The following is a 16,457-nucleotide window of genomic DNA, read 5'->3' as shown; positions in this document are numbered from 1 at the left end:
ATGTTTCAGGTCAACTACTGATTGACCCACTTAGAAGTAAGCCATCTAGTGGCAGTCCCTGTTAAATCGACTAACAGACCTCTGTCTTTTCCATTCTGTTTTGAAGTGCATGTCCACTTTTACCCTTTTGATTAATCTCACCCTGTTTGATTAATTTCATGATCATTAATGATAACTTACAAGCTATCAATGGTTATTTATAGGATATTATTCAGATTTTCCTTTAATTCTTACATGCTTATTTTAAATTTTGATTTAAACCAGTTTTGAATTTTTAATTTGAATTAAGTTTTCTGCTCAGCAGGTTAAAGACAGAGAAGCAGTACTTTCCCCCCTTGTGGTGAAAACCAGCTACTCCTTCTCTCTTGTTTCATTCCTGTTTTTTTTTTTTTTTTTTTTTTTTATTTGATGTTTATTATTTTGCTTCTCTCTTTTGACTTAGGTTATTTTGATAATTACCATTATTATCATAGTTCCTTTGTTTTGTTTTATCATGATTAGGTAAAGCTGTTACCTTTCCTCTCTACATATAGTTACTCAATTGATGTTAAACAAACCAAACCTTAATTAACTTTAAGTTTCCTTTGTTCATCCTTTGTGTATTTGATTGTAGAACTCCCTTGGTGATTGGACAGTCATCTCAGGTTTCCAGTGAGCAAGGCTGCCCGACCGGTGTTACCGATACTGGCTGCGAGTGAAACTCGGTTCCTCTTGTCTCAAGAGACATCAGCAATTTTGGCTCTCCAAAGGTTGTGCTAAAAGTCATAAGCCGTTCGAGACGGCGCCACGCCAGAGTAACGGAGGACCGGGGACACTGCGGTTGAGTGTTTGGGGAGCACCGGGGAGGTTGACCAAGCCACTGGTTCCCACCTGAATGACTTCAATTCACCCAGGTGAACCCAATGTGATAAAACCCATCCACTTATTATAAACCACAGAATATTAGATATTCCCCCGGATATATTTTAAGTGTTCTGACCCTTTTACTGCTTTAAGCCACACCATATTTCTAGGTTTCCTACCCAGATAGCCCACTCACCTGTTGGCCCTATCTTAAAACCTAGCAGTAGGCTTAGGCCTCCTTATTCCCACTAACACATTGTGTTTCTATTGTTTTTATCTCATTTCAAGTGTTGTTTCACTTTGATTTTTTCCACCCTCTGTTCTGTTGTGATTTGTTTCTTTCATTTTCACATAGAGACAGTAACCTGTGAGCCACCAACGAAGTGAAATAGTAGAGCGACCACCAGCAGCCGGTGTCATCACACGACCCGCTAGGCTACTGCCTGTCAAATCTCCATTTCAGGTCCTTCGTTGACCCAAGTTAATTGGCTACTTAACTGTCTGACTGTTTGCATCAGTTAGCCCCAAAATTCTCATAAACGGCACAGCCCGTATCAATATAGCTCGTTATACGTAGAACGAACTTGCATTGGTCTTTTGTGTGTGTGTGCTGTGCTTCTCTCACCGACAGAGAATCAGGATGTTCCAGGCATCCAGTCCAGCAGTCCACGGGGGCCACCTCTCGACATGGTTGAAAGCAGTGACGACCCCCTTCCTGCCCAAGGACGCCAGTAACCTGCAGCACCCAGAGCAACTAGACACCGAGCTAGATGAACTGATGGCACGCGATCCAAACCAAAGCGACTACTACAGAGAACTCGCCAGGATCTTCAGAAGCCTAGTTCACATTCTCGTCGCCCAGGCACGGCTCAGTAAACGGAGCAACATCGCGGAGGAGGCCTGGAAGGACCAGGCCCCAACCCAGAGTCATCTTGATCAGCTCCTCCTCGAGACCCAGAACCAGCGCGAGAAAGAGGACGACACAGATCCAGAGCTACAGAAAGGAGTTGAAAGACTTCACAATGCCCTGCAAGATCTTCGCCTCGACACAGATCAAAGAGAACAGCTGGAGAGAGAATCCCGAAAAGAACTCAACAAAAAACTCCAGCAAGGTGACGCTCTCCTAAAAAGAGCAGAGACTGAACTGAAAGAAAGAGACTATAAAACCTGGGCCTGCAAAACACACTTGCAAGCGGCCCGAGCTAAAATCAACGAGCTTACTCTGCAGAGAGCTGAGCTCCGAGATGAACTTGACACTGTTCACACAGAACTGAGACAATCTCACAGATTACAGAGTGGCTGCATCGGAGAAACGCACACCACAAAATTTCTCCCGGGCCGCCACTCCAACCCTTTCAGCCAAGAACCCAGAGCTGAAAAACGGGGTGTAAGCTCACTTCTAAGGAAATCACCAGCCAGCTTACAAGAACATCTGTCAACAACGGAGGGGAGAGAACCCTTCCAGAGAACGCATGTCACTAAACCCTGCACTGCTCACAGAGAACTTCACAAGCTAGCCAGAAGCATCTCTACATTCAATCTAGATCCTGCAGGAGGACATGACGTTCATGCTTCTTTACAAGCCATTGACTTTCATTTGCAAACTGTCGCCAACGTGACAGATGTGAACACATTGTACCTGTTAAAAATCACGTCCAGCCGTGATGTGCAGTGTTTTCTGGATCGTCAACCAGAGACTGTCAAAGCGTGCTACCAGCAACCGCTACAGACTTTGATTCTTGAATTCTCTGATCCAAACTCAGACCATGGGCTCCTTATTGCTATGGACCTCAAACAGGGCCGATTTGAAAACCCACAGACTTTCTGTAGTCAGCTACGAAAAGCCTACGTCGGAGCATGCAACGAACCAGGTATGGAACAGGATGTCAACTTAAAAACTCTGTTCCTCCTAAACCTACATGCCAGTTGGAGTTTTCATCTCAGAGTCCCAGCGTGTCCACGTAACAGGACTACACAAGAGTTACGAAACTTAGCCCACAAAGCTTGCACCGAGCAAAAGACTATTTGTGAAAAGACTGTGAAAAACCCCAAAGTCTCTGTCTCTGAACACTGCTTGGAGTTATCCCTAGATGGCGCCCTACAACACCACAGTCACATACATTTTCACAGAGAGTCAATACCGTTCCAAGCCAGCAGAGGGCAACACAATCGTGGTGGTGCTCATCCAACGCACCAGAGCGAGCGATTCCTACCAGCCAGGACACAAAGCCCCAACAGCCGGCAGTGGAACCACTCTCGACACGACACTGGTAAGCTCAACCCTGAGCCCAGGTCAGAAAAACACAGTGCAGCCACGTCTGAGACAGCAGAGATCCTGAGGGTGCTGAAAGAGCTTCTTCACATGAAAACTCACAAGGAAGATGAGCCAAGCACACAGAACACTGCCTGTCATCTACAGACCACAGAGCTAACCGTCACAGCACAAGGTGACAGCATCACCCAAGCCCCACAGCTGACAGCTGCACACCCTGAACGAGACAGCACAGGTCCTCACACCAGGTACCACAAACACAAGGTACCAGAAAATGCTGTTTTGACTACCTGCCTTCGCAGCGAGCTACACAAGACCGGTCCTCACCACCCACTGATCATCACACCTGCCCTGATGCCGACATTCCTGGGCAGCCTTGTCAAAAAGGGGGTGGACCGAAAAGGAGTCAGCAGGGAAGACCTGATCGACACAGGATTTAACCTGACGGTGATCCCATCTCACCTTTTCAAAAGACTCCAATTTGAGCCTAAGAGACAAGATCGAACTCTTACACCTCAAACTTATGAACTGAATGTACAGGCGTACAGACAGAATGACATCCAGTTTGAACAGGTTGTTTCCATTCACCTGACAATCGTTCTGATGAGTCTTATACATCCAATGTATGTCCCACCAATGAACACTCATACATTTCTTATCGACAAAGACCTGCTAGAACACTTTGACCCTTTTCTGAACTTCAAACAGCTAAAAGACTTTGCTCAAGTGCGAGAACCTTTAACTCCCACAGAGCCAGACGGTCAGGTCACAGAGGTCACGGGAACCCCAGCAGCCAGCCATGAGTACAACACCCTTACGACAAGCTCAAGTTCATGCCTCTGTACCTTAGTCAACAAACAGGGTACGGTGGTACCAGCTTACACCAAAGGGGTCGCTGTTCGGCTTAACCTGCAATGTGTTCAAACCTTACACCACACGCTGGGTTTCTTCCAATCCTCACCTGAATGTGTGGAACTCGGACTCACACTTGCAAACAACAAGCATGTCAAACACCAACACCTGTTCCAGCAATGTGATAACATCACAAAAACACACAATGTGATCGTGTACTGGAAGAAGGCAAAAGGACACTCGAAGATACCAAGTCTAGACAAGGACTTTAGAGATCACACTGACACCCTTGCCAAAACTGGCACACTAAACAACATTCTGTGGCCACTCCCAACCCACCCACCCACATTCAGGGTTGAAGTGATTACGCACAGAATAAGAACTTTGCTAGCTAAACTGCCTACCTCAGAATTGCTTACGCTGGCTCCGTTGTCTACACAGACCAACATAGCGGACATGCGGGCTTCTGAAACCTCGATAATGACTTTGCTTTACCACCTCTTAGACCCCTCCATCCACCCTGGCAACAAGTCTACAGTCCCTGACAACCAAAGCCCCAGACCACTGCATGATACACAAACCATGCTGCGTGCACAGAACAATATTGTGGGTGGTGCACCGTCTGACATCACAATGCCAGGGCGTGTAATGCCACGGAGCAAAAGGGGGATACTGCCAATATATTTCCATGACGCAGCATGTGCTGCACCACGCAGCACCAGAGCCACTGACACAACACTGAGGCAAGCGTCATGCCAGCAGCAAGATGTGGCAAAACATGGGCGAGGGCGAGCTAAACCCAGTCGCCGCCCACGAAGCAAAGAGACTGTCCTGTCCAACCAAAGACAGGCCTTGTTTGTTTCTTTCTCCCCTTTCTCTCTCTCTCTCCCTATTATCTGTACCAGGATGCTGCTGTGGTTTGCCGTGCTGTGCTGTCAGCCAAAGAGAGGACAGCTGCCACCGAGAAAACCGCTGAGACTCCTGACTACCGATGACAGGGCACACTACCCCAGCACTGTAACCGAATACAGCTGTACAAGGTTCCGATGGAGAGAGGACTCCCTCACTCACACTGAGGCCGATGTCAAACACCTGTTCAGCCAACATGAGAAAGTGACGGTTACACAAATGGAGTTAGGTGGACACCACCACCGCTCCAAACAGTTCCCGGGAGCTTTGCTTAGAGCCGCTGCTGCCGCCAGAATGTTTAACATTGTTATGTCCAGTGTCAATGCAGCGAACCAGACTGTAAACTCCTTGAAACCACTGTTTACTGCCTTCCAGAAGGACTTTACCCAGACTCAGCTGTTAACAGCATTAACAACAGCCATGCTGTGGGAGGTTAGCTCCTCCAAAGACAGCCTAACCACGAGTAAAACCCCACCATACATGATACCCTTAAGCCTTGTGTTAACTGTGCTGTCTTACACCATCACCATGCCAGCTGACCTGCTACGAATGCACCTGGCCAACTCTCTGGATAGCGCCTTCCTACGGCACGCAAACCCCAAACAGGGAGAAGTGAACGTGCTCCTGAACCAACTCATCAGCGAGTCAAACCAAGTCTACAGACCTAAAGACATTGTCAGTGTCAGGATGTGGAAGAGCAACACCCACACCAAAACACACATTCCAAATGTGGTGGCCTACCACGACAGCAACACACAGCTGTACCTGGCCCCAAACATGCACATGTGTACTTTAACCAAAGACATTCATTATCTCTGCCTTAGCAAACCCTTCCTCAGACACAACTCTGAAGGAATCTGCGAGCTGCAACCCTGGGTCAGCGATACGCGCTGCCCTGCCGAAGCCAAGCCTCGTACACAAGTCACAGAAACGCAAGCAGAGATTGTGGGTAACAGATGGCTCGTCAACACTCCTGTGCGCTCAGCTATGCTGACCTACGACCAGCATGACACCGCCACCCGTGCCAACCTGCTGGACCAAGTACTGAAAGGTACCACCCAACACATTGACATTACTCCTGTCGATACAGCCCTCCAAGCAATGTCTCGACAGCCCATTCTGAACCAGTCATCTGCGGTCCTAGCCTGGACTGCTGCCGACACTGCACGGTGCATCTCCACCGTCATTGGTCCCGCCCTGACTCTTGGCGTGACCTTCATCCTATACAGGATACTCAACGAGATGCAAACCTCTACAGCCAAACTCACGACAACTGTGGCTGGAGGTCTCCGATGGAATCCCCGGAAAAGGGACGCAAAGTCAAAGACAATACCGAACCTCACCAAGCTGAATCCTCAGCTTCAGGAACCACCTGTCATCATGACCCACCTGCTGCATGACCATCACGATTCACCTGTCATCTGCCCATCCGGATGATTGCCGTCCGATGATGTCCACACAGGGACTTCATCTGACGTAAAGGGGGAGATGTAACAGATATGCAGGTCAGCGATTCATGGGTTAAATTCTGTTTTATAAATTCAGACTGTTGGTACTAAATGCCAGCCTGGCTGGACTTAAATTACTTTACGATACCCATGCGAGCCTCAAAGGATACCTGAAACCCCCCCCAAATTCCTCCAACACACTGGAGACAAAGGAAACCTTTTTGTATAAGTTCCTTACTTTCATTTTATTATTAATATGTATTTTAATTATGTTTTTGGATTGCATAAAATGGTTAATCCTTGTTATGTGAAGAGTATAAGTTGCAAGCTCATACTTTAGGAAATGTCTCTCCTCACTTTAACTTTCTCAAAAGGAAATGTTCTGCAACCCCCACACTCCTTGGTAGCTCGTAAAATTTTACGACCACACAGGACAGGAGAGAAGCCAAGTCACTGGCTTCTTTTGAACAATGCATTCTATGGAATGTATTCATTAACTTTCTGTTTTCATGTTTTATAAATGTATTACGTATTCCCTTTTGGTACATTTAGATGTTTCCCAACATCTGCAGTGTTATCATGTGTTAAACAAATCTTTAAATGTGTAATTCGATCTAAAAATTAGATCTTTGGTCATATATATATTATGTCTAGTCTTGTTCTGATCGTCATGTTCTGACAAACCCATTTATCTAGAGCAAAGTAATGAAAAATGTATGTAATCTGAATTACAAACTTGCTAGAATAACCCCTGGAATTTGGACAAGCCCTAGATCTCCAGGGGGGTTTGTCTTTTCAGAGACAAAGGAACTTTTCCCTCCGTTTCAGATCGCGGACTTTCATTGGCTGTTTACGCGAAAAAGGGGCGTGAACCATTTCAAGCCATAAGAACGACCGAACAAGGTCCGCCTCCTTCTTCTGCTCTTCTTCCCGTTCTCGGACACGTCGCTCCGCGCGGCCTCGGGCCGCGCTCATTTTCTCCTTCCCCCTCAGCACACGGACTGAGGAGAGGAAAGCCATTTTCATGGCTCATTTGGAAACTTTCATTTTCGTTGTTTTGTTTTCTTTTCTTTACTAAGTTTATTCAACTATTCGCCTCTCCACACAATGAAGACGAATTCTGGAACATTGTTTGTTGAACCTTTCAAATACCGCGCGAAGATGAACGAACACCTCTTTGCAACAAAGGAACACGTGACTCCACGCTCACGCCAAGATCCAGCGCAGCTTGCACGCGCGTCACACGGCCTCCGGCCCACGCGCGCAGTTTTCAAAGGACCACGTGACATCACACGTGCGTCGCCGGTACCACGCTCACCCACTGGGCCATGCAAGTATCGTTTTCTATGGAGATTTAAATGCTGCTTTAAAGTGTTGCTATTATTTGATTCGTTGTTGGTTTCACTAAGGTTTACTGACTGATTTTCATACCTGAGCTCATTCTGTGATCTCTCCATTTCTCTCTCTCTCTCTCTCTCTCTCTCTCTCTCTCTCTCTCTCTCTCATTTGGATTCTGTTATGTCTTGTAACTGTTTATTGTCTGTATTTTCGTACGCATATTTACTCTGTGTGATTTGTAGTTTGATGTATTACTAGTTGAATTATTAAAAACCCATATATAAAATGATTGACTGGGACTCCACCCCACTCACATTACAAGTCACTGAAATGTTTTGGTCTTTAGCTACAAGCTTTAAATTTAGAAACTAAATTTATCATAATGATAGGATAATGTTTTCATGGCCAGAGAATATTTTTCCTTGAATTATAAAAAGTGATAACGTTATTGGAAATTGAAATTCAATCTGGTTTGCTGGACAAACCATATGTTTGATTTGCAGTGATTTACAGTAAGAGATATCACAATAATTGATATGAAGGATGGTAGATTGACATATTAATGAGTAAGTTACAGTGCCCTGTGATTAGTTATTAGTATAGGCAATTGAGCTATTTTTCATAATCAATAAATTTAAATGTAACTGTCACCTGAGAGCTAATTAATCATATTCCTGATTAATTATTCAAATTCCCTATATATCATTTGAGTTAATTACTACGTAAAACTCATTGTTGTTACAAGGGCTTAACGCGACGTTGACAGCTGGCTGAGTGAGGTCAAGGGTTGCCTTATCTGACACTCACTCTTAAAGCTTCATGCTTTATCTTGCAAAAACAATCCTGCTGTCGGGGGAAAACATGTCCGACGGCGGTGACGTACACAAAAAGCCAGCATACGCTGCACGTAATGTATGAATCTATGATGAAAGTGTGCTGTGCATTGAGCTGGACAAGCAGAGCTTTTAGCTACAACTGCGGATTAAAAATAGGATGTCACTTTAAGCAGATGAAAGCCTGCCTCTTAAGTGGCGAGCTTCACGCTCTGGTACACAATTACAGGTACTCGGACCTGTCTAGCACCATTTCAAGAGCACTCCAGGGCCAGGCTGTCAATGGCATGCTGAAAGCTATTTGTCTGTTGCCATCATCGCCAGCGGAATGGAGTGAGACGCTGATGAGCATTGAATATAGAGGAAAACAACTGGCCCTTCCAGGCATGTGTCTCCATCACAAACAATACTTGACCTAGCCGGGTTGATGGCCCCTGTATTCCGCTGGGGTGAGAGGGTGGTAATGCTCTCTGACAGCCTTGCGCTCTGTAATAAAGGTAAAACAAGGTCTATATGTGTGCATGCCGGAGGTGAGCACACAAGCTTAACGGTTGTTACCTTACAGCACTGTTGAAAACTGGCAATAAATTTACCTGAATTGATTGGCATTAGTAGAGCTGCATGGGTGGCTAGCCTCTGTTTTCTATTATTGTTTTTTTTTTTTTTGTCTCTCATATACTCAGCCTCTCCAAATAGCCCTGTTACAAAAGCCCTGCTCTATTATGCATATGTTTGGAGTGTCATTGTACAGGTTCACCTGGTTTCATGACCTAACCACCATAAATAGTGTGACGGAAGCATTTCCCAATCCTCCCTCCTCTTTAACAGAGGCTTTGTGTACTCACCTCACTGAGCCAGTCAGTTTGCTTTGGCTCACATAGAGAAGGACAATCCAGCAGTGAGCAAACACTTCCTAGGGCACCCCTTATAAATCATTTATCAGCGTCCCCGTGTCAAGCCGGGCCTGACTGGCTCAATCTGGGTCTGACAGCAAGGCGAGGGGAGGAGATTCCCTCGGAGTCTCACAACAGGTGAGAAAAACTCACAAAATAAGCCAAACTGCAAGTGTGCCTTAGTCATCACAGCGGCTCACTGATGTAGAGCAGCTGCCATTACTGCTGCATTTCCTCCCTCGCGATGGCTGTCTGCAGGTATCAGATGCAAGCGTGCATCCTGAAATCCGCATTACGCCACGACTGTTTAAAATACAAAGCGCCCAGTGACAATCGAATGAAAAAAGAAACCGATTGCTTGACGGTCGGAATGAAACCCTTGGCGCTGAGAATAATGGGGTGTGGATCCAGCAATCTTCACTAACTCCATGCCTGGCATCTGCTATTGGGTTCAGTTTAAACTGGATCAACAGACCAGGATAAAAGGGTGGGATCTGCGCGTTTGCTTATGAACACCATTACCTCCCTCCTCTTTAGCAGGTTAGAGGCAACGTCAGATGAATTATTCAACAGAGCATCTATGGGCTCTGTGGTGGTTCCTGATAAAAGTCAAGGCGGTAAAATGGATCAGTCGATTAACCTGTTTACACAAGGTCAGCCCTCTACCCCCTTTACTCCTTTTCTCTAACTCCTCTGTCCCTCATCTGCCAGTTGGGAGATAAGTGGTTAACAGGAGGCATCGCGGGGCAAAGGCCTGACAGACAGGGGAGTGCAGAGGTTCACACTGTGGACACTGATGGATCGCCACCCACCAGCTCCTCCCTGATGCCATTAACCTTCATAAGGTGGAGAAGGGGACCAGGCTGAGGGAGCATGGTTGTCTCGGAGGTGGCCTAACTACATCTGGTGCACAGCGCAATCTCATTATTATCTGAGGGACAGGAAATATTGTGATGCGTCACAATATTGTCAGGATATATCAAGATTAGTCTTTGTAAATATGGTGGAAGAGAACCCTAAATTTCAGAAACGTAAGGTGGACAAAAATTTGAATGGAAAAAATGTATCAAAATCAATAATGCAGCCCTGCATTAAAAAAAAAGCTTATTTACAAGATACTATTTGCCTAATATTACCTAAATCTGATTTCAGAAATATCAATAAAAACTTTCCATCATGTAGTTTATCACAAATAAGAATGAAGATTTTTCAAATGCACTTAACAAATAAAACCAGTCAAATAAGTTGAAGAATTTCAATGTATAACTGAACATACAATCGGCAAAGAAATATATTCTCAAATACTCTTTCATTTAATGTTCAAGAAAATTATAGAAACCTGACAATCTGCAAAAGTTATAGAAAATCTGTAAAATTTGCAATTTTCGGACGCTGTAAAACATCCACAGATCTAGAAGAAAACATTGTCATGTTTGCATTTTCTTCTGTCGCTGGATTCAAGATTAAGCAACAAAACAAGAGTAATTCTTACATGTAAAAATGGGCTGAGAATTAAACAAATGATTGCATCCCAGAAGACAGGAATCATGACTCTGTGGTGGTTTTTCTGTGCTTAAGGGATGATAAAAGACTTATTCACCTTACAATGGTTGTCAAAAATCAAACATTCTGAAATGCACACCATATTTTGTGAGAATGTGACGTGATAAAGCAAAACAGAGCAGAACTATTTTTGTAATAAGCCCTACGAAATTAGTAAAAAAAAACAAAAGCAAGCATTGGATTTTACTCAGCAAATATGATGCAGAGTAGTATATTAGTTGATAATAATATAAAAATAATCAATTAGTCCGGTTCTTACACTAATAGATATTCATCAGTGATGTCAATTAGTAGTCACTTAGAAGTAGAAAAAAAAAACAATTCCTGAGGGGGAATACTGAAAAATGGCAGAGGCGGAAAAAAGGTCACAACGCAATTTGCCCAGTGCTTCAAAGAAGGTCATAATAGGTCATTTAGTTTCATGTGGCAATGTTGCTGACTTTAGGCAATTATTGGAAAAGACATGGAATATCCAATTAAATTAAAGAGATAAATGACCAATTAATTGATTATCAAAAATGTATGTTAGTTGCAGCCCTAAAGAAAATGCAGGGTAAAATTGATTGGAAGGGATGTATTTATAGTGTTCTATTTTTCCCTTAGTGTTAATTTATAAAGGCTGTCTTAAATGTGCTGACATAATAGGGACTGCTCAGACTCTGCTCCTTTAGTCATTAAATCACATGGCCCCTCCTGCCAAAGTCCTGACTTTAATCTTATCAAAGCTGTCTGACCACACTCTACTCAGCACAAGCAGGAAAAGAGACTTGACTCTGTGTGTGTGTGTGTGTACTTGTAATGTCCTGACTTCTAAGCGGAGTCTAACTGCTGCTCAAAAAAACACAGTCCACAGTCTCTCTCATCATCTCTACAGAGTGTACTTCACTTGTCTCCTAACACACCAGTGTGACTGCATTGACTGACATCTACACACACAGCGCACAGATCCTCTGTGACTCAGAGATTGTGTGAACAGGGATCAAAGGGCTACATACCTGTTTGTGCATTTCAATGTTCAGCCCATAGGACATCTCATAGTACTGAAAGAAAGAGAAATGAAAAATACTCAGTTTTTTTTTTATTATTCAATCCGAGCCACATCAAACATTTCCACCTCACATCACAGAGTAGGGAAAAGTCAGTCAGATTCTAGTGAAACGCGGGGAAAAGAGGAGAACAGGCTTTTGATGCGCACTTCAAAATCATGTCCCATAACAGTGTCTCATATCTGCACAGCTTCTCCTTCTTTGTATGATACTGATGAAAGCACACAATTGAAATCCCAATTGGATTTTAGGTCAGAGATCCCACACGTTTTGACCAATAAAATTTGATAAATCTTAGTTAAAATAATAATAATAATGATTTATGAAAAAGAGCAATTTATAGCCAAAAAATGATAACATTATCAAATTCTATGATTTTTCCCAGGACTAAATGTCACCGTTTCAGAATTTTCCATGATAAAACTTAATCCATATATTGTATATATATTGTATATATATTATATATATATATATATATATGGCATGACATATACAAATCCATGACATAAACAAACATTATATATATATATATATATATATATATATATATGTATATGTCATGCTTAATATAATTTTAACAACTGTAATGATAAAAAAAGATTAAAAACACCCTGATCTCAGTGCGATCCTGCAAGTCTAGATTCTGACACTATCAACTCAAACAGTCAGCGTGGGGATTGTACATGGTGTTTACCTAACCTCTCCTCCTCCTTTCTGAATGACATGCTTTTTCCTGTGAATGGAATGTTTAACTTGCGTCCCTGGATATTGGTTAAAGTCATTGCTCGCGTGTTTACACAAGATAAGAGAATACACTTCCACAGTTTAACCTTGTTTAGTTACACCACGAAAAGCTTTGTTTTTCCTCTCCCTATCATGAATCCTGGCATGAGGCTTTTTTGATCTCTTGAACGTATATGATTGAATTTAGGGATTTGGTGTTGTGTAAATGATTAAGCCTGTGATTTAGATTAACAATGATTTTATGAAGCCACTTGTTTGTGCGCAAAATCTAGTCATCAAAGACAGTGCTGCAAAGACTTTGGATTTTTTTCTGCGATCTAGTATTTTCCCCTCAGATGCCTCTGGCACTCCTCCATCACCCCTCACCCAGTTTACGGCCATGCATTTGTCTGAGAGCAGCGTCTCCTTGGAGAATAATCAGATCCACACACAGAGGGAGGTAGAGAGAAGGGGGAGAACAAAGGGGGAGTGAGAAGAGGGGACAATGCTGTGGTCATTGACCCCTACGGCTAAGGGTTGGTGTATGAAAGGGCCCGAGGCTAAGAGCAGTCAGTCAGGGCCCTTTAATAAAGCAGGAGGCTGAACTAAAAGCACCAGAGGGGGTTTCACAAACACATTCTAAAACACACACATACAGCGAGATGCGCAACAAGGCATCTACATTCACCCCAGCTACTAACTAATGGCAGCTTACATATTGGCTAATCTTACCATGACATAATGGCGCTGCATCTCGGTCTTCTCATTGGCCAGTTTGTCGTACTCCACTTTAAGACTGGGAGGAAAACAAAACACATCGATTACTGAACAGACATGTGTTTTCACTGCTTACTCACACACAACAATAATTCACACTGCAAACAAGAAGCTAAACAAATACATTCACATTTTACAGGGGGTTGTTATAAATGCTAAAAGCAATCTTAATGCTTTACATAAGGGGTGCACCAATATTACAAATCTGGACAATAAAACTCATATTTCATATTGTCAAATACAATTACTGTTTTCATACTTGAACCAATACTATAATTTTCATGGCCAATATTAAAGATAAAGTCTTTTTAAGATTTTAAAATAATTTGAATACATCATATGCACATCAAACAACAATTTAGTAAAATGTAAAATTACTAGACATTAAAATTTTGTAATACGAAAGTAAATTCAGGCTAATAAAAAGCCACATTCATTGAAATGTACTAAAGGAAACACACCTGAATGAAATAAAAACTTAAACTTAAGTCCATGTTGTTAACAAAAATAGTAGATTTAAAGGTTAAATATTCACTGTAATCAAGCACTATCAACTTAAAATTAACATTAGGTGGTTGCTAAATTAATGTAAAAACAAGCAGAAACACATCTACAATTAAATATCCATGACATTACCAATATTGTGCCTCATATGATCAAACTAGTTGTTTATTTTTTTACCACACACTTTTTTTTTTCCACACATATGAATTAGATTTAGTTCTCCTCCCTTCGCCTGCAAAACACAATTAGGCGAAGCGGTAATTGTACAAGCTACTTCACGGGCATATAACTCTAAATTATTACCTGTGATACTGGGCTTGCAGGAACTGAAATTCGTCTTTGATCCTGTCACAGGACTCCGCCACTGTGAATTTGAAGCCTGGCTGACCAGGCTGGTGGGGCGCCTGAAAGACAGCCATTACATCAATCAAATTCAATTACATCCTCAGAGAACCAAATTTGTTTTCCACCGACTGCAGAGCAAGGCTCTAATGCATTCTGGGCCCTGGGAGAGCAGCTCTAATATTTCAGCCTGAATGAGGGCTGGGGTGACATCCACGCTACAGTGACATCTGGGAGATAGCTGCAGCACCAGTAGCATTCTGACAAAAGAGGTGGGGGGAATCTCTTCAGTTCTGGGTCCGCCGTTTTAGTGCCTCACATAAACACCGGCGGGAAAAATGGGGTCGCCTCGCTTGGATGGGTCTGAGCGTGCAGAACTGCGACTGTAAAAAATGCTGTTGTTTTCAGCCTCGCTCTCTCTAAAACCAGGTGCTCGTGAAAAACACGAAAGCGTACTAAAGAACAAAGACGATTTCTTTACAATTCAACGTCAACTAACGTTACTTTATTGACAAGAGGCGTTCGTTTTTTTTTTTTTACCCCACTTGATTGTACTTCCAACCGCCCTGTTCTTTCACTTCAAAGCATCACAGGCACCAGGGCATAGCAAATCAAATGAAGGTGCACATCAGGATATCGTTCGTCATGGACGGGCGGCTCTGCCCTTGCTCTCCAGCTAAACTGATGCAGATGTAGCAATTATGTTCCATATCAGTTCAAGATGCACTTACCGGATGCCGGCCCTGTGGATACATCTTGAAATGTATCCTTTATTTTTTGGAGGTCTATTTGATGGGGGGTGTCCACTGGCACGCCACTGTACTGTAAAAATCAGCCGGACACGAAGCCCACTGGACGCTGTGGGGAGAATCCTCTCAGATCTCTGCCGCTGGAACCCAAACAATAAAAAAAATAAACAAACACAGACGAGGAGGAGACCGTTACATTCAAACTGAAGGTTGGAATTTTAAACTTGCGGTTGAGAACTCTATAACCGCGTAAATAACGCGTTTTCACCTGCACTTTCAAAAACAACTCGGTTCATTGTGTCGGGGGAAAAACTACATGCGGAGCACTTGAGCGAAACGACAGCTTCTCTAACGTAACTATAAAAGGAAAACACGAAAATTAGGAGGAAATTTTGCGTTTTTCTTTGTTTGGCACCTGATACTTGGACAGGCGCTCATCTAGTACTTCACATTACTTGATAGAACCCGAAAAAGAAGACCGTAAAGAGTCGACAAAGTTATAAGTGAGGAGCTCAGTCAGTGTGTGAGTGCGAGAAGCGTTTCAAGTCTTGGTTGGATAACAAGCTATTGTCGTTTAGCTAACCTGCTAGCCTACTGTAACGTTACCTGTCTTTGTGCGTCCGAACTGCCGAATCACTTCCACTGTTCCAGTAACTTCTAAAATGTTAATCACCGCTTCAAAATCTGAGGGAAAGATATGGTTCCTGGTGTACGCGAACGGTGGCGAACATCTCTCGTGCGCTCTATCACAAGAAGCGACTCGGTGAGAATCAGCTTCTCCGAGGCAAAGAAATTAAAAGACGCCAAACTCCACGGCGCGAAAAAAAATGTTCGTGTAATCCCCAGAAACCCTTGCAAAAATGTACTTCCGATTTTGAAGATGTTTGGTAGGTTTAAAATTGTAACATTGTACTTCTTCGCCTCTCGAGCATGTCCCCTTCGTCCAGCAACGCAACCCTGTGCCACACACAGACAGTCTACTGACACGAGGGCTGAGCCACTGCGAGAGCACCTCCTGCTAGCCAATCAGATTAGAGAACCGACAGTACTGGCCTACCGGCCAATCGCAGGGCCTTGTCCCCACGTGGGGACTGCATCCTGATACATGACATCATACTCGCCATTTTAGATCAGAACAGGTAGCTCGTAATGCAGCCATTGAACATTTCTAGGTATTTTTGAATAAAGTGGTCCGATGTCTCAGTGAATGTCTTTGTTTGGAGAGCTAATGCAATCACAGTATAGACATAGACGTCGTTCTGAGCGGAAAACAACGACATAGTGTATTAAAATAAAGATTATTTATTGTGTCGGTTAAAACGTTATATGTTTACATAAAGTTAGGATTCTGCCTTAAAGTTTTTT

The 16,457-nt window shown here is 43.3% G+C and overlaps 1 protein-coding gene across 4 annotated transcripts in view; it reads right to left on the bottom strand.

Annotated features, from left to right (window-relative positions):
• tle3a (TLE family member 3, transcriptional corepressor a) overlaps positions 1–16,083 on the bottom strand; it is a 39,430-nt gene extending 23,347 nt beyond the window's left edge. For 2 of the 4 annotated variants that reach the window (XM_026287487.1, XM_026287489.1), the window contains exons 1-5: positions 15,699–16,083; positions 15,075–15,232; positions 14,305–14,405; positions 13,453–13,516; positions 11,947–11,991 (exon numbers count right to left, since the gene is read on the bottom strand). In XM_026287487.1, coding sequence (XP_026143272.1) covers positions 11,947–11,991; positions 13,453–13,516; positions 14,305–14,405; positions 15,075–15,098 — 234 coding nt within the window. In that variant the 5' untranslated portion in view covers positions 15,099–15,232; positions 15,699–16,083. The remainder of the gene's footprint in view (positions 1–11,946; positions 11,992–13,452; positions 13,517–14,304; positions 14,406–15,074; positions 15,233–15,698) is intronic. The other 2 variants (XM_026287485.1, XM_026287486.1) reach the window with 1 other exon arrangement.
• Positions 16,084–16,457: the final 374 nt, after the last annotated feature.

The sequence above is a fragment of the Carassius auratus genome, chromosome 18, assembly GCF_003368295.1.
Source record: "Carassius auratus strain Wakin chromosome 18, ASM336829v1, whole genome shotgun sequence".
NCBI lineage: Eukaryota > Metazoa > Chordata > Actinopteri > Cypriniformes > Cyprinidae > Carassius > Carassius auratus.
This window is presented reverse-complemented; position numbering and strand designations above follow the sequence as displayed.